The sequence below is a fragment of the Euleptes europaea genome, chromosome 8 (genome assembly GCF_029931775.1).
Source record: "Euleptes europaea isolate rEulEur1 chromosome 8, rEulEur1.hap1, whole genome shotgun sequence".
NCBI lineage: Eukaryota > Metazoa > Chordata > Lepidosauria > Squamata > Sphaerodactylidae > Euleptes > Euleptes europaea.
The window spans coordinates 62,701,833-62,724,183 of record NC_079319.1 but is presented as its reverse complement, the minus strand read 5'-3'; the positions used below and the strand labels follow the sequence as shown (position 1 = coordinate 62,724,183).

Genomic DNA, 22,351 nt, shown 5'->3' with positions numbered 1-22,351 from the left:
TATGTTTCTCTCTAGTCCTTCTTCAGAACATGTCATTTCACCCTCATTAATGTTTTCTCTCTGCCCCCCCCCCCAGGTTATTACTGGCAAACTATGTTGGATGTTTTCTGCATTCCTATATTTTAAAATAGGGCTGTCACACTCATTTGTCATGAGGGCTGGATATGACATAAATGTCAGTTGGTAGGGCTGGGCCATGCCTCGCCAGCCCAGATCGGGACTGGGGGGGAGGGTTGCCTTCACTGGCTCGCCAGCAGCAGGCTCACCAGTTTAGATCTGGGGGGTGGGTGACACCGAAGCGGGCTTGCCAGCCCAGATGAAGAAGTGGGTGGTGGTGGCTGCCATGGCTGGCTTGTGGGCCGCATAAGAGCTCTCAAAGGGCTGGATCCGGCCCTGGGGCCTTATGGTTGACACCCCTGTTTTATTAGAATATGTAGAAAAAACCCTTCAAAGACAACTGCAAACATGAAAGAATGTTGATCTAGTACATTGTATGTTTGTACTACAACACCAAGAAATACAATTTGTTCAATTTCATTTTACAACAGCCACCAATCAAATGGATTCTGGATTGTAAATACAATGTGGAGAAGCTGTAAATTCTGCTACCATGGTGATGAATGCAATATAAAATCCAGTAAGAGAAGCATATGGAATCTATACCATATTGAGGAGGATGGTGGTGACCAGCTCAGCTGAGCTTTATGCAAAGGTCATAGTTTTACTTGATAGAGGGTGCCAGGGGAGCGAAGGGCGGAAAACCGAAGATGGGGAGGAGATAAAGGTAGCTCAGTTGGCAGATGGGAAGGAGAGAAGGAGGCAGGAAAGAGGCAGAGGCTTTCAAGGAAGGAAAATAGGAAATAGTGTGGGGGGAGGAAAACAAGATTTACCGCACAAGTCCTTGCGGGTTCCTGCTTGTACATATTAAAACCACACCTTAAGAACCATTAAAACATAAAACCCCACCATTAACACCAGAGCTAAAATACAAAAACATAAAACAACAGTTCATACATTGGGCAGGATCACTGAGGGAATAGGGATTATTAAGGGAATGCCAAATGAAGCAAAAGACTTCACCCACTGGTGGAAGATGGCAACAGAAGGAGACAGACAGAACTCTCTGGGAAGAGAATTCCAGAGTTTGGTGCCACAACCAAGGAGGACATCTCCTGAGTTGCAACCCACCTAATCTCAGAAGGTAAGGGCACCTGAAGAAGGGCTTTGGAAGATGACTACAGTGTTTGGAGGGGTTCATAAGGGAGTAGGTAGTCCTTATGTATGTTGGTCCCAAACCATATGAGGCTATAAAGGTCAGCACCAACAACATGAATTGTGACCAGAAACCAGTTGGGAGCCAGTGTAGATGGGCCAAGACTGGACAGATATGGTCCCTACGACCCACTTCAGTCAACGTCTTGGCTGCAGCATTCTGCACCAATTTAAGTTTCTAAACTCAGTTAAGACTTAGTAGAAGAAATAAAGCTTTCAAGAATGTCTGAGGTACAGGTTCATACTACGATTTAAATGGCTGGGACTTATATTGCAAATTTCTTCTATCAGAAATATGTTACAGAGTTCATGTGACAATCGAGTCATCTTTTGGATAGGAGCTCTTGTTTACCACATTCAACTTTTCTGTCTTCGTGGAACTCAAAGAAACCGACCTTGAATTTCCAGCAAGTCTATCATTCAGGTTCAGCCTCAGCAAGGTTGCTGAATCATATACATATTCTCATAATTTTTCCACAGAGCTCCCACACTGGCAAGGGTTTTCCCATTCTTCTGAATTCTAGGTTCATCTGCACAACAACAGATGAACAACAGATGAGTAGAATTTGGCCTTCATAAACATTTCACTTTTCCCAAAGGAGAAAAGATGTGACACACGTTTTTTCCCCAGTCTTCTCTCCAAAACGAGAAAGCTGAGAAAATGTGTCCCCCCCAGTGTCTCCCAGTTTTTTCCTCCTGCCCTTTACCTGTCTAGCATCAATATCAATGACACTTTCTAATATTTTTTACTTAAACTTCATAGTTTCCCAATACCAAACCTTTCTGGATTACAGGTGTTGATTATAGATTCAGCAAGGAAAATGGCAACACAGAAGAATTAATGCCTCAGCTAGTCAGACAGCACATATTTGGCTCCCCAAATATGAGATACAATGAATTCTACACTTATACTGTAATATTTTATATTGTTTGCATTGTTTCAATGCCATAGAGAGATGAAAGAATAAATTCAGCAGACTTGCTGCGACTATGTACAAACAGTGGATGTGCCAAAATGATGAATAGCCCTGCAATTCCTTTAACACACTTTAATTTGCAGAAAACTACAGAGGCACAAAAGAAATGCCCACAGGATTAGCCTAAAAGAAGAGTGAGCAGAATGACTCAGCCAGCTTTTTAATGTTTTGTAACTGATTGCTTTTTAAATATCAATTGTGATTTTACAATGAGTTTGCCTTCTGCTTTGCAAAGTCTAGGTATTTTGCACATGGGTGAAATCATTCATATATTTTATCTCCTTCAGTGATGAACCGTGCAATCCTGAGTGGGGGAGCTGGAGCCGCATAGGAGCTGGTGAGACCCCTACACCAGCATGCGTGCCACTTTGCAAGGTGCAAAGTGCACCTATGCCAGCAAGAGGGCACTTGACACCAGCCCCTGAGGAGCGATGCATCAGCACAAGCCTCAGGCGCCAGTGCTGCCACGTTCCTGGAGGTGTGTGCCCCGCACCAGCATCGGAGGGGGCAGTCCCGGGGCGGAGATGCCTTTATGCAGCTTCCAACCCCCTGTAGGGGGGACTAAACAAAGTGAGTTTATTCAGAAACCACAAACTTGGTGAACAACTGAGAGACAGGCTTATTTCTAACTAGGGTCCATAGCTAACAGGGCAACATGCGGCCTGTTGCTCCTCTCTTTCACTGTAACAAGAAGGAAGAGGAGGGGTGCATTATGGGAACAAACAAGAACACAGGAAGAGAAGGGAGAAGGATCACAACCTTTCTATCTATCCAACTCTCACACTTGCTGCCCCCTGATGATCTTCCTTTCTTTAATCAATCTTTGTGCACTAGACATTGTATTTTCAACAATTACAACTGATCTCCAGCCGATAGAGATCAGTTCACCAGGACAAAATGGCCGCTTTGGCAATTGGGCTTTATGGCATTGAAGTCCTTCCCCTTCCCAAACCCCGCCCTCCTCAGGCTCCGCCCCAGAAACCTCCTGCTGGTGGTGAATAGGTACCTGGCAACCCTAGGGGGTAGCCATATTTCTTGCCTCTGTGTCTGCTCCATAAAGTGCAGGTGGGGCTTAATTTTAACAACAAACAGAAGGGGAGGAAGCAGAACTGATTCCCTGTGCCCCCTACATTTCTCTCTGCAGGTATTTTTCTCCAAAAAAGGGTTCTGAACACCAAGGTAATAATGAAAACAAATAGATATAAGTGTCTGAAATGATCAAATCTGATGACAAAGCAGGCTAAAGTTCAGCTTCCCCAGCTGACATACACCATGTGTTGTAAAAATTAGACCCTGCAATGTTTATGTATGAATAGAACAGATGTGTGAATGAATAAATGCGACTTTTCTCATCAAGTCTAGTGTTGCCCCAGGCAATTTGGATAATGGTACTGCAACTAAGCTCTGCTCAGAGGCATGTCATGCTGAATCTCGGCAAGGTTAAAACAATGTAATGAATACACCAATAGCTGTCAGATAATAAGAGGATAAGAGTGGAAATGCCATACCTCCCTTCTCAGGTCTTTTTCACAATTTATCGAGACTTATCATTGCCTTTTCATAGCTCACTAAATACGTTTACGCAACAGGCCTTTATATTTTTCATTATTTAAATGTGACACGGGTAGGAGAGAAAACTGTTGCTATGCTAGCCTTGGGAAAAAAGAAATAAAAAACAACGATCAGGACAACATATTTAAGTTCCATTAGTTTAATGGAAAGGTTAAGCAAGTGTTTTGAGTTTCATTCAGTTAAATGAATAGACTTTAGAAGTCTTTAACTTTGGCCAGATTGTAGCTTATTTTTTCCTTAAATCAAAGTAAGTATCATGGGTGCTTCTACACCAGGGTGATTTTTTTACGGTTATCTGGCCGCTGATGCGATTCTGTGTGAAATTGCCCTTGCAATGGAGATTTCACACAGCCCAGAATAATCTGTTTTCTCTCCATTGTTAGCCGTGGTTTCCCTTTTGCACCTGATGTGCATTGACCCCCACCCCCCGTGTTCTCACATGACTCTCAGGATCTTCTACCCACCCTGTTTTAGTTTTTTTTTTTTAAAAAATGGGTAATCCTGCATAGAAATAATACAATGTCTTTTTTTAAAGGCATTTGCAGAATCACCTCCAATGATGCCCCCCTCCCTCCCTAAAAGGCTGGCTGAGCTGTCGTCTTTTCTCTGTTTTTAAAAATAACACTGGATAGGAATAACGCAGCACCTTTACAACCTTAAAAAAAAAAATCCTCTTCCGAGGATCCTTTCCCAACTGTCTAAAAGGTAGAATCTTACAAGTCGTCCACATCCCATAGCACAAGTCCTGCTGTCAAAATGGAAATTATGTGAACCTGAGCTGATTTGCCAATTCTTTGCTGGTTACTTAACTGTTTGGTCCAGCCAGAACTGTGCTAAAATGCTTGAGTATATGGCTGCATATCCCATGGGTTTCGCCCTGCCAAAATAATAAGGGCCCTCAGAAGAAAGGAAAAGCTAGTCATTCAGAAATCCTGAATGTTTAGTGGGAAGTAGGAGAACTCAAAGATGATGTTGCTCTTTGTTAGCTGAGCCTTCAGCTCACAATACAGTACTTTACTGCACCATTGATGTCACATGAGGCAATGGAGAAAACAACAGTGATTCTTCCCTTCTGAATGGTCCATCATATTAGAGATGACTTTACTCATCTTTAAAGTACTTGCTAGCTTTTTATTAATACTCAAAAATATCTGTATGTGCTTGTGACAGAGAGATTTAAAAATCACTTAAGCTCTGCCAGTCTTATTTCTTATTTGACAGTAAATCCGTATGGATCTGCAAATCTTTCAAATACCTACTCTGGCAGCTGACTTTAATCAAAGATAACACAACAAAAAGTCCAGTTCTGCCTTTTAAGTCCTTGTGGCGTACAAGCTATTGGGTTTAGGGCAAGACACTGATATTTTGTTCTTGACACTCAAAAGCCATTACTGATATTATACTATCTCTTTTTTTTAACCTCGAAGTTCTTTACGAATGCAGTAAAACATTTTCATGGCTTTAGAGCTCTATTGCTACATGGCCTTTAGGGAGTAAGTGATCATATTGCATTGGAAGGAGTACAAACAGTTACATGATTCAGTCTGGGGCTCGGTGACCTTGTGAACTTACTGGTCACCAAAGCAGTAGCAGACAAGAGAACGTTCCTGAGGTACTACTGTACATCAAAATAATATGCACACATGCACGTTTACTGTTTCATGTCCTTGTGGTGTAGACTAATGGGACTTGTAGTACCACAGACCTGCCAAGAATCAGCTTCCCGTTTAAACAGATTGGATTTGAACCTAATTGCAGCCCGTGATAGCAGGATGGTTCTTTGCTCCCCTGTTTTCTTCTCCTGAAGTGCCTGCTGACTCCAGAAAGCAGATTTGTGTGGCTTATCAGCCACATGGGTTGGGGGTTGTCCCAGGATGGGAGTTAGATTGTTCTCTCCTCCTATCAGCATAAATCTGGTCACAGAAGAAGCAGGAAGCGTAATATCTTCTTCCGCCTTCCCAACGCAGCCCTGCCAGCCCACTCAGATTATTGTACATGTACATGAACACATGAAGCTGCCTTATACTGAATCAGACCCTTGGTCCATCAAAGTCACTACTGACTAGTCAGACCGGCGGCGGCTCTCCAGGGTCTCAGGCAGGGGTCTTTCACATCACCGACCTGCCTAGTCCCTTTAACTGGAGATGCAGGGAGTTGAACCTGGGGCCTTCTGCATGCCAAGAAGATGCTCTACCACTGAGCCACGGCCCCTCCCCGTGGCTCTGGGACTGCTTTCTAAGGGGTCAGAGTTGGGACTGCATGGGGGAGGGGGGAAGTGGCAAAAAACCCAGTCTGCTTCTGGCAGTAGTTGGAACTCTACACAATGGGGAGATAATACACTGGCATCTTGGAAACGGGGAGGGAGGAGTGAGAGGGAGATGGTGGATTACCCGTTTCTGCCACTTGACTGGTAGGTACAGGGTCCCCCCCCCCCATGTTTCTACATGACGTCATCCTCCATTTGTGCACAGACCATTTGTAGCCCATTCATTCCACACATAAAATCTGCCTTATTTTAAACTTGCAAAATCCCTGATGTTTCTCGGGAAAGATGCTATGGGCATGAGCGGTCTCATGTGTCTGAAGGGGAAACAGCGGAGTGCTAGTCAGTTACTGCATGAGTTGATGACTGCAAGAGGCCAGACTCCTGCAGAAATTTACAAAATAGAAGGGAACTACCGGCTTTTTAAACATGGGGAGGGGACAGGGTTGCCAAACTCCAGGAACTACTATTCAACTGATCTCCAGCTGATAGAGATCAGTTCCCCTGGAGAAAATGGCCGCTTTGGCCATTGGACTCTATGGCATTGAAGTCCCTCCCCTCCCCAAATCTGCCCTCCTCAGGCTCCATGCCAAAAACCTCCCACCGGTGGCGAAGAGGGAACTGGCAACCTTAGGAGGGGAGCGTCCTAAAAGATTTTTTAAAAATTCCTGTCCAGCATTATTCACACTCATGGAGGGTTTTTAAAGAAAAAAAGAACAGAATTTTTAAGCGATGTTAATCTGTTCTCAGCATGCCATGCCTTCTGTAACATTTTAAGTCCCCATTAGGCTGATTTGTGAGGTTTTTGATTTGAGTTAATTTACAATATTGTATTTTTCTGCATACCTGGAGTCCCCTCAAAATGTACAGATCTTTTCTGTGAGTGGCTCAATTTTGCTGCTTCGGTCATTTGCACTTAAGCCAAGCGTTTATTAGTAGATATTATGAGAATGAAGAAAAGACAATTGTCTAGTAGTACTCATGCAGAACAATTACTTTAAATCCGTTTATCATTTACAAGGACTGGCGTCACAAGAATCAAGATACGGCATAAATAAGCCACTGTGTGGAGTTTATATGGGTTGTAGATGGTTTCTATTTCAAGCTCCTTAAGATCCAGAAAAGGTACTGTCTCACTGTGACTTTTGCGCAATGCACGTTGTGGACCAAAACAAGTTGCTAATTTTGTGGATGAGAACTATGCAACTGTAGTATTTAGTACACCACACAATTAAAATAATGTACCCAGTGGCCACAATCCAGCACTAAATTCTCTTGGGTGATTCTCTTTTATTTTAGTGGCGCTTACGCCTGAGAGATTCCTCCTGTATTGTGCAGTTTAACTGCAGGTTTTATGTGCCACTGTTCTGTCTTGGCTTTGAATCAGGGAAATCAGAAGTTTAAGAAAACCTGGGCTGGTGCAGAGCATGGATAACAGGTTCTTTATTGTGTCAACTCCAGTGTTACAAAAAAAAATTGTACCGTCAAAGAAATCAACAGCATAATACTAGATGTTAAATACAAAAGCAGAAAGATAGAAGGGATCTTGCAAGAAGGAAGTTCATCAGCTATCTCTCTTCAGGGATATATTAGTTCCGCCTACTACTGCACCCATTCAAGGAAACAGTTTTCAAGCTGGTTCATTATCATTCAATGGCAACCCCACAGTGAAGTTTTCTGATGCTTACAGTATCCACTGGAAAGTTCAAAACAGGCCATGCTGGTTGTAAAAAAAGGCAGATTGGCAGATTTATCAATTAAAATACCACTATGAAAAACTTGTTTGCTGCAGTTAGGTGGGCTACACATTAACATTTTCGTATAAAGAAAAAAGGACATTCATTTTGTATGAGGATGATACAGCTCTTCTCTCAAGATTCATAGTCAGCCTACATAAATGTACAGCCTCGTTTTCAGAGTACTGCTCCAAAGAGGGCCTAATGGTCAATGTTTCTAAGTCAAAGATCCTTCTCTTTAGTACAAAAACAACAGATGAGGAAATATAAGTGGGCAGTAGCAGGTCACCCTATGGAGTAAGTAAAACAACTTAAGCGTTTAGTAGTTGTATTTTAAGTAAATATTTTTTGGAAGGTGCATTTGAACTCTGTTATAAACTATGAATGCTGGAAAGGCTATTTTGAGATTTTATTATTCCTCTGGGATATGTTCCTGCAGAAGTTAAAGCATTTAATGCTAAAGTTTCTGGGCAGTTATTGTATGCTGTAGGTGTTTGGATTAGTGTGGTAACAGATAACACTGGTGGACCATTATTAGGATTTTCACACAATATCCTGGGAACTCCTAGAAGCGTGGCAGGAGTAGCTTTGAGAGCCGAGACTGGGGAGATGTCTTATGAAGCAAAGACTTAGAGGAGAGCATTTACTCTGAAAATTAAGATAGTGAAATTGAAATTAAAATCAGGTCTTCGTGGAATAGTTAAGCTGGATCATCATACAAGTGACTGGGACAAATACTTGGAATTTAAATTATTATGTCTGGGCATAAACAATGATATGATAGGAACTATGAGTAGTTGTGAATTGAGTCAATCAATTAAAAGACATCTGAGGGAATCTTAATTATATGAGTATGCTGGTGAGAATCTGCAGAGTATATTCATCCTTTTCAGTTGGTATTCTTTCCCCAACAAAAAAGCCAAACTAACTGTTTGAACAATCTCTTCCAAAATGTAGAAGGGCATTTATGCTTGCACATTTGAACACCTTGCCATTGGTGGTGCTGTTAAGAAGATTTAATGGTATTCTATACTCTAATAGACTCTGAGACTCTATAGATCATATTCTTTTGGATTGCCCTGGATTTTTAGATTTGATAGCTGAACTTGTTTTCCCTTTGCTTAAGCAAGATTCCATCTCTTTAAAGGCTAAGTCTTGGTTACGTAAGAGATAAAGATAAACTTTGCATGTGGCTAAATTTTTGGCTGCAGTAGTTAAATCACGTGGTAACTCAGGTAATAAATCTTAGACTTCCCTTTTAGTGTGTGATGCCTTGCTGTTTATGACTTTTGTCGCAAAAACAGTAATTAGGAGGAAGGAAAAAGGATCAATAAGATATATATCCTTGGCACATGCCAGTAGAATATCAGTCTTTTAGCATTTCTATATTACCATACTATATTTATTTGCTCTCTTCTGCCAAGAATCTCAAAGCCTTCATCATATCCCATTCCTTAATAAGCAAAAAAGGCTTGCATCTTTAAATTGAAGAAGAAGAAGAGTTGGTTTTTATATGCCGACTTTCTCTACCACTTAAGGAAGAACCAAACTGGCTTACAGTCACTTTCCCTTACCCTCCCCACAACAGACACCTTGTGAGGTAGGTGGGGCTGAGAGAGCTGTGACTAGCCCAAGGTCACCCAACTGGCTTCATGTGTTGGAGTGGGGAAACAAATCCAGTTCACCAGATTAGCCTCTGTCGCTCATGTGGAGGAGTGGGCAATCAAACCTGGTTCTTCAGATTAGTCTATTACTCCAGACCACCACTCTTAACCACTACACCACACTGGCTCTCAACATGTCCAGATTCCAAGTCTAGGATTGAGGTCAGGGCTGGCTCAACTCTTTTTGCAACTTTAAGCAAGGGATCGTGGCAAGGGGGAAGGTACACGCTCCCCCTCCATTTGTGTCACCCTAGTTGTAACAAGTCATGAAGAACACTCTGCAGTCCACCGGACCATGGTGGGAGCATGCGCCTGCTAGCAACCTCCTACAGACTCTGCAGCCTGCCTTAGACCCAGTCTGGGAAGCAGCAACAGAAAATTCTGTTTCAGGTGGTACCTCCTGCTGATTTGGCACCCATACACTTGGTGTGTTTGGTCCATGGGTTGGCCCTGATGGAGGGCCGCTAAACCCCCACCCAAGTGAAAAGTTGCTGACTTCAAAAAAACTGAAACAATTTATCATGCTTCAATACTCATGTATTGTGCTTTACTTAAGAGTGCTCTTTTGGAAATATTTCAGTGAGTTACAATATCCGTTGAATTTAGGACATAAAACCACATATTTCATTATATGTATGATTTTGAAATATTTGTTCTGAAATATGTATGTTTTGAAATGTATGTATGTTTTGAAATATTTTCAGGCACTGCCTACCTGCTGATGTTAATTTAAGAAACACAATTTTTAAAAAAGAAACAAACATTCTATTTAAAAAAAATCTTTTCTTCACACTGTTCCAGCTTAATTAAATCCTGTTAAGCACTCCCTCAGGAAACACAATCCATATGTCCTATATGTTCTAAAACCTGTCTCTGGTTTACAAATTGACCGCATAAACCTATCTTCAGCACACATGCATGCACACACACACACACACACACACACACACAAAGATTAATGTGAGTTGAATGGAGAATGGGCATAAACAGAATGCCACAAATGGTCAGGTTCAAATATTGGGAATTAATATGAGAGCTTCTATACATCACCCAACTACTAGGTACGGTTAAGAAGAAACTGCTTCTTTTTAAAACCATCAAAAAGTCATAACTTTGACTCATTCGTTACCTTTTAAAATTAGGTATGAAGACCTGACTTATATAAAGGGTGGCAGTACCTTTATCTGTCCTACCATCAAATTAAATAGGAATGCCAGTGATACACAAACTTATCATTATTACATTAGTTACTCATAAGACTGTGTACCTGAATATGCCTGCTTATGTATACAGATCAATGCATGTAGGACACCTTTCATCTGAAGAGCTGATGATTTTAATTAGAAAATACAATCTAGCAAGCAGTTGAACAAAAAAAAAAAAACAGAATGCAGAAGGGATATGCTCAAGCAACACACTGGTAAATCCATAAATCCATCTATTCTTTAACATCTTAAGGGCACTTGACACATTGAAAAGTTCCTATGCACAAACAATCACAGTTTGCCTTATTAGCATGCATAAACACAGTACAAGATTTGAAAACATGGCTATTAGATATAATATTATGTATTAAAATACATGCCAATTTCTATTCAAATTCCATGTAAAAGAATTGTTAACTTGGAAGATCACCAGGACTTGTGATACAACAACACATCCTCCTATATCCTATTAGAATCAAGCATCAAAGACACCAATATATTACTTGTGGGGAGAACTACATGTTGCAAGAAACAAGAAGCTGCCACCAAAATTGGTATCCATGTGGTCAATGTTTGCTGTCCTTAACATGTGCTAAAACATACCACATGCTCTGATGTCATCATGTTATACATTTCCCCAGCATTCTATGGAGCAGAAACAGGGAAAACACACAACATGATGAAGCACAACTCAACACAGAAATGCCTTTTTGGCAGTAACCCCACGCATACTTTTTGAACATAGAAACATACCTACTTCGCAAGAAGCACAATTAAGTAGGTCATTATTTAACTTTTACTTTTAAATCTTAACACCATATGAATATTTGCCACACAGTCTCCATCCACCCAGTCTCCATCCACCCATCTCTACATATCAAACACACAAACACATGATAATTCACAGTGAAGAAGTGAGCTGTGGCTCACGAAAGCTCATACCCTACCAGAAAATATTTTTGTTAGTCTTTAAGGTGCTACTGGACTCTTGCCCTTTTTGACTAACACAAACACATGATCATTGGTATTAGTGATATGGGGAGAATCATAATAGCAAAATTCTACTCGAGTAGAATTGAAACTTCTGATTGTGTGAATGGCCCTGACCTGGATACCCTAGGTTAGTTCGATTTCTGCAGATCTCGGAAGCTAAGCAGGGTTGGCCCTGATCAGTATTTGGATGGGAGACCACCAAGGAATATCAGGGTCATGATGCGGAGGCAGGCAATGGCAAACCACCTCTGAACATCTCTTGCTTTGAAAACCCCACCAGGGGTTGCCATAAGTCAGCTGTGATGTGATGGCAATTTTTTTTTTTTTTTTTGTGAATGAGAATACATGGAAGCATACATGTGCATGATAAGTACACTGAAGAGAAGTGCATAGATTTGGGAAGATGCCACTTTGGCCTTTCACATCTCTTTCCCCAGTCAGGGGGAGGAAAACAAACCAAGACGGTATTCAGTAGTTTTGACAGAAAAGTGTGAGATTTAATGAAGATAGATATCTCCAGTTAGGCGGTTTTAGGAGAGAAAGGGGGGGGGGGGAATGACCAGGATGGAGGAAATGGGTTTGAGAAGGAAACAGGAAGAAGAAAGTTCATAGCCTAGGGGTGCTGCTGATCCTGGCATATGGTTGGAGGTGCAGATTGTCTCTATAGCACGTATCACCTTTTATCAGCTTCAGCTGATATACCAGCTTCACCCATTCTTTGATATGCATGGTTTGGTCATGGTGATCTATGCTCTAATCACGCTGAGATTTGACTGCTGTAATGCACTCTGTGTGGGGCTTCCTTTGGAAACGGTCTGGAAACTTGAACTGATCCAAAACAAGCAAATAGGCAAAGCCATAAGCAGAAGGGAATGTGAAATATATTTTATGCTATGAAGTGAAGATTCGGGAGGTAAAGAAAAGCAGAACATCATGCCCTGTCTTGAATCGGTTCCCTCAGCTGGGTATAGACTGAGAAGAGCAACCAGAAGTAACTAGCTACTACACATAAAATCCACAGGAAGTTTGAAAATTTCAAGAAGACCTAGAGGAGTTTATCAGCTTTCTTCCTGCTTGTCTGCCCTCAAAACAGATCACTGTAAATTTCCTTTCCAGCATCTGTTCTGATAGTACACAGACTCCCTTCCTCAAACATTCAGAACGGCCTCACATTTCCTTTTATACAAGACAAGATACCACTAGAAACAGCCTATTTATTTGCCTCTAAAAAATGTCTAAACCAATGGTTCCCAAACCTTTCGGGCCACCGCCCCCTTTGTTCCACAAACTCAACCCCAGCACCCCCTACCCTATAAAAAGCATTATTCAAAATAGGGGTTTGTATGACCCACTAAAGAAGATAATAACAATAAAATTTGAAAACAGTAACAATTAATTACACATCTATTCAAAATCAAATTAAAACTTTTTAGTTGAAATTTATTCAACGAAACTGATGAACTTGATCCAGTGGTACCAGCTCTTCAAAGTCTGGGGGAAAGGTCTGTTAGTTTCCACCAAATTTGCCAGCATGGTGCCATAGCTTGATCTATTGTAAATTAGTGAACACAGTTGAAGGGGCCAACCTCTAGCGACCCCTGCTGCCCCCTTGCCTCTTAGTGCAGTCCTAGGTAATCCCACTGCCCCCCAGGGGGTAGTACTGCCCACTTTGGGAACCACTGCTCTAAACCTTTGTGAGGGACTGTACCATTTTTTTTTTTAAATCAAGATTTCCCTCAGAATACAGTTTTATGTATGGGAAATTTGGTAATTCATTAGATAAAAAGAAGGTACATATTATACACAAAATCATTTTCAAATCTAAAGTGTCAAATTGTTTTTTCCACTCAACCTATGCATCATTTCTTGTAATGATATGTTCTAATTGTCTATAAAGTTAAGAAAGGAAGCGGGGGAGAAAAGGCATCCCTTACGACTCCTGCTGAGTTTGACGACAAGCCTGAGAAACTGAAACAGGAAGAAAACCGCCACGTTGGATGAAAGTAATTTGCATGAGTTTTCCTCAATGTGAGGGAAGCCAGCGGACAAGCCATTCGACTTCTCAAGCAGCTTACCTTGTAAACTGTAGATTTCTCCCATGCTGTTCTGCCGAGTGATGTGATGCCAGTATGCACTGCGAGGAAGTGAGATTGATTTTGGTAATGTCATTGGCTCAGTCAAACTGGTCTGAAGCTGCAAAAAAGAAGAGTTAACGCCTATTATCCAATCCATCTGCCCATGTGTTTGAAGACATCCTCACTATTGCAAGCAGCATTGTAATTAGTGAGCTGTAATTGGGAGAAGAAGAAGAAGAGTTGGTTTTTATATGCCTACTTTCTCTACCACTTAAGGGAGAATCAAACTGGCTTACAATCTCCTTCCCTTCCCCTCTCCACAACAGTCACCCTGTGAGGTACTTGAGGCTGAGAGAGCTCTAAGAGAGCTGCGACTAGCCCAAGGTTACCCAGCTGGCTTCATGTGGGGGAAATAATCTGCAGAGGAGAAAAAAAAAACATTCTGAACATTTTAAATGTTTATTTTACATTTTAACCATAGTCTTTAACCATGTTACCGCTCTTATGTGTTAAGGACAACCCTCACAGATAAGCAAATTAAAATAATCAATCTTTTATGTGTCCATTGCATGGAATTGTAAACACCTCCAGCTAGGAGGTGTTCCCCTATTTCATTGACTCCACTGCTTTTATTGAGGGTTATGGGGAGCCAAAGTGGTGTAGTGGTTAAGAACGGTGGACTCTAATCTGGAGAACCGGGTTTGATTCCCCACTCTTCCACAAGAGCGCCGGAAGCTAATCTGGTGAACCAGGTTGGTTTCCCCACTCCTCCACATGAAGCCAGCTGGGTAACCTTGGGCTAGTCACAGTTCTCTTAGAGCTTTCTCAGCCCCACTTACCTCACAGGGTGTTTATTTTGGGGAGGGAGAGGGAAGGTGATTGTAAGCCGGTTTCATTCTGCCTTAAGTGGTAGAGAAAGTCGGCATATAAAAACCAACTCTTCTTGGTGAGATGTTTCTGAATTATTCTCAGCAAATGCAACTGCTATTTTAGCAGTACATAGCTGTGTCCATGTGAGTTAATTACCGCTCTCCTTCTCTTCCTTATCTGCTTCGTAACTCACTGTCATAAGAGATGTTTGCATGAAAACTGCTATTCTAAAAGGAGCTGTTACTCACTGGGGGTTATGGGACAGCTAATTTCAGAACTTCCTATTGTATGCCATCTTTGGTAGTAGCTCAGCTCAGCATTCCTTTCACTGTGGCTATTTTCTGAATCAAATAAGAGATTGGGTTTGGGCCACAAATGTCAGCATCTCTTCTTCTGGGCATTTACCAAAAGGCTGAGAAGCATCTCTTATAACGCCTCCAATAAAATTTGTATTCTTTCCCCTTTCCTTGTTCTTTGCTACCTATGTATCTCGACAGTTATTGTTTCAATGATTTCCCCTTTCTTACTCTGCTCGTAAAATTGCAGTTTCATTTTATGCATGCCTCTCCCTTGGTAAGAGCAGGAAATGCAGTCAAATTCACTTTAGTATAGCAGCTGCAGTAGCAAATTATGACAGATCATCAAGAGTAAGATCAGCATCATATAAGAAGAGTGAAAGAAGATTGACCTGTGCCTCCCCTTCTTCTGCCTTCAACAAAAAAAGATCCACTAATGCATAAGTGTGCTGCTTATGCATTTCGCTGTCAGTTTTGAGAAGACCAGTCATATGGGGGGGGGGGAGTCGGATGACAGAATATGCAAGTCTGTTCATATTAGCTATGACAGGTGGATTTAGATTCAGGGGATCTAAGTGTCAAGCTAAGCTGATGTAATAACCTGGAAAGCCCCTAGAAGGGCTGAGACTGAGTTAATGAGTTGCACCTGTAGGGTAACTCAGCCTGAAGGTAATGAGTTGCACTTGGAGGGTGACTCGGCCTGTAACACTAATTGCTGCCTGGAGATGGCATCTGTATATAAGTATTTGACTCCATGAGTCTATGTCAGGAGATAGTGGTGGAAGAGTGTGTGTATAGCACTGTGAATAAACAAGTGCATTTTCTACAAGCTCTACTGGTACTGGTGGTTATTCCTGGGCGTTGGCACAATCCGCCAGCTCCCGCAACATGGGAAAGGTGTATTCAATGTCCCACTCCCTTCACCCTAGGAATTATCTATTCAGCACTTTGGGTACAGTATGCAATGCAATACATGGACTATATGTTCCATTCATAGGACTGGACATAGAAACTCTTCTTGGTAAATATGCCCACCATTTGGTTTTCATGTAGGGTACCCAAAGCAGATGGTATAGTATGTACAGAAGCCTGAATTTAGGCACAATGCCCTGGCTGTACACGGCAAAGATGGAATCGCTTGGACTAGCGGGTTTTTCAAGTCACAAACAGAATATCCATTAACAATGCAATAATAATGCAAGTATGTGTTTGAGCATGAAGGAAGGAAAAATGTAGATTATTTTGTAGCTTCTTGGAATATGATCAGGCTAGATGTGTGTTCCAAAATATCCAGGAAGCAATGGACTAAATAAGATATATATATGAAGAACCTTTGGAGCTACAGTTTGCCACCATATAGAACAACTCTCAGTGAGCATACACAAGATGTTGCAAGTCCTCTCGGCTTACTAGGGTGACATAATGAATTTGTATTCCTCAAACAGACTGTGGGAAGGGTACAGACCTCCCTGAGCACAATTTATTGGCAATGCTGTCCCTTCATGGGATATGTAATGTAACTATACAGTGCAGTAACTATAAGGCAGCGTCGTAAAAGCTGTCTGGGGGATCCAGGCATTCTCCAAGTATTTGGAACCAAAAATCCTCTGTTACAGTAGTAAGACAACACAGAACCAGGGGTGACAACAGTTACAGAGTATTTCACCTGCAATCAGAAAGTGTGAATTTTCAATATAAGTTTACCATGGGTTGTCTTGCAGAAACTATATGATGAGACAGACTGAAAATGCTCTGAACAGCAATGATATATAACCCAAGATTTCTGTATAAGTAGCAAAATGATGCCAGCTGTATCAAGTTATAACGAGCTAAAGAACTTATTATAAGATATAAGAAAGTGTATCTCAGAACAGAATAAAATGAAAGGGTATCACGAAAACGTGTCCTGACAAGATGGTCCTGTCTACTTTCCACGGAGCAAGTAGAAATGGCATGTGGGCGGGTGAGAGGTAGCACACTATTAGTAAAATAGTCTGCAGACTGCTAGAACCATGAAAATAAATTACAGGTGAACTGCTCCAGGGCAGAGCCTAAAACTGCTACTGATATTCCCACTGAAATTCTAGATGAAAACAAAATTCCTGAGGGAAAAAAGCTGCCAAGAAAAGCTCTTTTCCTAACCAGCCTTAGCTTGATTTGGGAATGAAGGCTGAACAGAATTGAAAATCGGCTACTCTGCGAGCCAGTGTTCTGTGGAAAGTTCATGGGTTTGCAAGCAGCAATCTCATTAGGAGGTAATGGTTCAGAAAAAACCAGCATTAATTCTCATGTGGCCCCTCTACTGTGGCTATTTGTGCAATGATTAAAGGGCAATGGGGACACGTTGAAAAGGGACACACAGAATGGCACGCTGTACATTATGACGGTGTTTCTTTCTCCCCAGTCATCAGAAAATACAAGACTGCAAGGACCATATCGAATTATTGCCCACTTTTGAACGTATACACTTTCTTTTAGAATAGAGAGGATGATGATGAAGAAGAGTTGGTTTTTATATGCTGATGTGACGGATAAGGGGTTAGCCAGCAGCAAGAGCTGACAGGCGAAGAGTGGGCGCAGCCAGAGAGCTGACACTCTGAGCTCTGAGAGACAGAAGGGATTCGAAGTTTGGGACCCAGCCTGGATAGGAGGGCTGTGATAGGATTCGAAGTTTGGGACCAGCCAAAGAGCGCTGTGTTAGATTCAGAGCTGGGTGAAGAGACGAAGAAGAAGCCAGACTATACTCTGTGAACCTGAGGGGTTCTGTGAAAGCCAGAGCTATTGACACACACAACCTGTGGGAGTGACAGGAGGGAGAACTGGGTTAGAGAGGGCCCATTCTCAAGTCACAAGGGGAATTAGTCTCTGAGGTAGAGCTATTCCAGTGGCAGGAAGGTGTGGAGGATTACAGCCACTTAGGTGGGGGCAGTCAGAGAGAGAGCTAGGCTGGGGACAGAGTCTAAGAGTCTGAAGCTGAATGACAGACTGAGGGTCTGAACGTCTGAATAATAGTTCTGTGAGGTAGAACTAAGCTTGAGAACTGAGAACTGAAAGTAACTTGAGTAAAGGGAACATCTAAGCTATTTCTCTGAAGTAATCTTGCTTGTATCAATCCAACTCTGAGTTTCCCCTCCAAAATATTCTGCCTTTTCTTAAAAACCAACCTCTGTAAGTTCTCTTGAATAAACTTCCCTGTTTTCTCTGTTTAAGTTGAAAAGCCTCTTGTCTCCTATTTCTCACTGAGGTAAATACGGGTGTGGGACTGGAGGAGAAGAGGAAAAAAAACAATTCTCCTCACAAATATACTCAGGCCAACAACGCCTTTTCCCCTCAGCATATGCGGCCGGGCTGAGTGAGTGGGATATTGAAGTGGTTGGAAGGGGGGTGCGTCATAGCTGACTTTCTCCACCACTGAAGGAAGAATCAAACCGGCTGACGATTACCTTCCCTTCCCCTCCCCACAACATACACCCTGTAAGGTAGGTGTGGCTGAGAGAGGGTGACTAGCCCAAGGTCAGTCACCCAGCTGGCTTTATGTGGAGGAATTGGGAAACAATTCCAGTTCACCCTTAGCCTCCGCCACTCATGTGGAGGAGTGTGGGGTTAAACCCAGTTCTCCAGATCAGAGTCCACCGCTTCCAAACCACTGCTCTTAACCACTACACCACGCTGGCTGGATGGCCATCCACTTGCAAACAATCGTTAAATTGCATTGAAAGTGGAAAGGAAGTGCATTATTCGGCATGTGTGAAAGCAACAGTTGTCTTTTCAGGAAGGCAGAATTCTTAGAATGCAGGATGGCATAATGCATATTTCATACAAAAGGTAAGTTACATACTTACACAAAGAATGCCTCTAAACAAGAACCCCACTTCTTATATTTCTGCATGGTCACTTTAAAAATATAAGTGATAAATACCACTTGTGTTGAGAATATCTTGCTATTTCCGTATTATAAGCACTGGAAATTTGCTGAGATAATGTGGATCTTGTGTTCAATTTTTAGCATGCTTTTATTTGGCATGGAACATAGATTTGTTTCTCATACACCTCAGCAGTTGTATCTTTGACTGTCGGTTCTCTCTGGTTCATAATTATGTGTGTGTAACAGTTAAGAAGGAAACTCTATTCAACAAGTTAGAAACTGGCTGCTCTTAAATTCTGCTTGACTTTCCCCCTCCTCATTGTTAACCAAGAGAAAATTTTAAAACATGTATGTAACTGAATCAGTGTATACTAGTTATCTGTGCCAGCCTGTTACTGTGGGTTATATTACACATCGTTGATGGTGCATAATACAGATCACAAAAGATTACCTGTTAAATATCCTTTATTTTGCTGACAGTTTTCGCAAAGGAAAAAAAAAACTGAACGAAAAGGAAAATAGAACATGATGGAGACTGCTGTGGAATAAAGGACAGCAAAGTTCGGAGCCAAACACATTCATTTTTCAGAACATGTAGCTGCCGGTCTGATGAAACATTCTACCTTTCTAAGAATTCTGCCTTCCTGAAAAGACAACTGGCGCTTTCGCACATGCCGAATAATGCACTTTCAATCCACTTTCAATGCAATTTAACGATCGTTTGCAATTGGGTTTTGCCGTTTCGCACAGTAAAATCCAGTGCAATGCCAAGTGCATTGAAAGTGGATTGGAAGTGCTTTATTCAGCATGTGTGAAAGCACCTAATGTTTGATAAAAAAACTGACAACTACAAAAATCTGACTCAGCCACAATGAAAACTTTAGTAACACCTTGATTCTGAATGAATTTGTTATATTTATCAAAATAAAAAAAAATGTGTTTCAATTCAGTTAGTTTCATCTGAATGAAGTATATTTTACTTAGCGTTGCACAAAGTCATCTAAATGGATTCAGACTTCCAAACTTGTCTGTATGCAAATGGATGCCAGAAGGATGGGAAATGAGCTAAAATCAGTTCCTCTGAATGACTGATTTGCACAATTACTGCATTTTTTTTCAAGAGGGCTCTGCATGCAGCCTTAGTTACTGAGTGCGTTTAGCTTTATCCATCTTTGTAAAATTCCCATTTATTGTATTTTTCCTTCCCTTTCCTATAGCTGTGTGATATAAATAACTGCATGTGATACGCCATCTCTGCCGCTGAAAAAATATATGTTCCAAATAGCTAACGACATGGTCTGATAGATACCAGCTTGTATTTCTGTCCTGAAACATGTTTTCATGTAACCAGTTCACTTATGAGTTTTTATTGGCGCTCCTATTGAGAAGCCCATAAAAGAGGAGCGCAGGGAGCGCCGCTTGCAAACGCCCTTTGGGTTTCACTTCAAATAAGAGGAAAGTACCTCAACCTCCAGTGCAGCTTTTGAAGTTTTAAGAGCTTCATTTTTCTCTTGGAGAAGGCTACTTGATCTTAGACATTATCCAAATGTTATGTGAGATCAAAAGGCCTTTTTGTTTTCTAAGGGAGGGGAAAAATGAAATCTTCCAAGATCTTTCAAAAGAAACAGGAGAAGATTTTTTATCTCGCCCTAGAAGGCATTAACACAAAATCTGAGCATCCACATTTAATGGTTATGTTTATCTGTACAACGGATGTGCGATCTAAGTGCAGAAAATTTTACAAAAACAATGGACAGTGAAATGCTGTGTAGGATACCATCTGAATTGAAAATGTTTGCACGGATGCAGCTGTTGTATTCAGATCACGACCATAAAGCGATGGCCATGATACTCAATATCTTGCCTTCTGCTATTGCCCTGATATATGTTCAGTTTAATTTGTTGCTCTTCTTCTTGAACTGAAATAAAGCCTACGTCCACATAAAACATTTAAAATATTGACACAGTTATTAAAGTTTTACAGATTTGGGAAAGCGCTATTGATGACACGCTTGAGGTGAAATGATTTAGTTTCATTTGCGGTGTTTGCCAGACAACTTCCTCAAGCTGTTATTAGACACGAGCCTTTTAAATTAAGACTTTGTCTGGAATGTAACTTAGGGATTCCTAAAGGCCTGAGATTTCTGACTTTAAAAAAAAATAGCAACCTGTATGCCCTATTACAAATTATTTTAAGTCCTAACAGCTTTTAAAGTGGTTTGCTATGTGGTATCGGGTACAGCCTTTCAAGTAAATACAAGCACCCTTTTATACAACAAACTGGTTGTATGGCCCTCTGGATCCCATCTCATCTCTTTATTTGACTTAACTTGAGCTTCCAGCTATTTATTACTGGCCATATGAACAGTCAGCCTGGAATTAGATGTTATAGACCACTTGCAGCCGCTGGTGAAAACAGTAACCTTTCTACAGGGAGATTCTACAGGGAGGAGGATGAGGACCAGAACCAATGGGTTGAAATTAGATCAAAAGAGTTTCTGTCTAAACATTAGGAAGAACTATCTAACAGAGCGGTTCCTCAGTGAAACAGGCTTTCTCAGGAGGTGGTGAGCTCTCCTTCCCTGGAGGTTTTAAAGCAGTGGCCATCTGTCAGTAATACTGATTCTATGACCTTAGACAGATCATGAGAGGCAGAGCATCGTGGCCATCTTCTGGGCATGGAGGAGGGGTCACTGGGTGTGTGTGGGGGAGGTAGTTGTGAATTTCCTGCATTGTGCAGGGAGTTGGACTAGATGACCCTGGTGGTCCCTTCCAACTCTATGATTCTATGTCCTTCCTTTAGCCGCTATCACCCACAGGAGGGAAGGCCTACATGGCCTCAGATCTGAGAGGGGAGGGGTTGCACCACATTACTCTTCCCACTCTGCACCCAACGACCTCTTCCTTGCAGAGCCGGGTCACTTTTTCCTCCCTGGTCTGCATTTGGGCCCTCCTTATATAGCCCTCCTGAAACCCTGCCTCCCATACAATCCCACCCCTACCTTCTCCATGCCAACCCTGAAGCTTCCTTGGGTTGATTGGCAGGATGGGCTGTCTATTGGGTGGACCTGTGCCTTGTCTGCCCCTCCCCTCGACTGGCCACTTGTCTATAGGGTTGTCAACCTGCAGGTACTAGCTGGAGAACTTCTGCTATTACAACTGAACTCCAGCCAATACAGATCAGTTCCCCTGGAGAAAATGGCTGCTTTGGCAATTGGACTCTATGGCATTGAAGTCCCTCTCCTCTACAAACCCCGCCCTCCTCAGGCTCTGGCCCAAAACATCTTGCTGGTGGCAAAGAGGCACCTGGCAACCCTATTTGTCTAGCCATGGAGGGACTGATCCTTCAGCTGGCTGCAGCCTCTCAAAGAGTATCCCAGCTGACACAGCTTGGCCCTTTGTCCAGGCCCATCCAGACATTGCTGCTGTTGATAATGGGCAATGAGTGAGGTGGATAAGAGCCTGCTCTGGGTGCTCTGCTGCTGCTGCGCTTTATCCCTTTCTGCCTGGCTGTAGCAATGGTAAGTCTGGGCAGCAATGTGCCACCAGATGGGGAGAAAAGA

The 22,351-nt window shown here is 41.9% G+C and overlaps 1 protein-coding gene across 1 annotated transcript in view; it reads right to left on the bottom strand.

Annotated features, from left to right (window-relative positions):
* DOK6 (docking protein 6) overlaps positions 1–22,351 on the bottom strand; it is a 259,727-nt gene that overhangs the window by 49,303 nt on the left and 188,073 nt on the right. Inside the window, exon 7 of the mRNA XM_056854359.1 lies at positions 13,758–13,875. Within this exon, the coding sequence (XP_056710337.1) occupies positions 13,758–13,875 (118 nt within the window). The remainder of the gene's footprint in view (positions 1–13,757; positions 13,876–22,351) is intronic.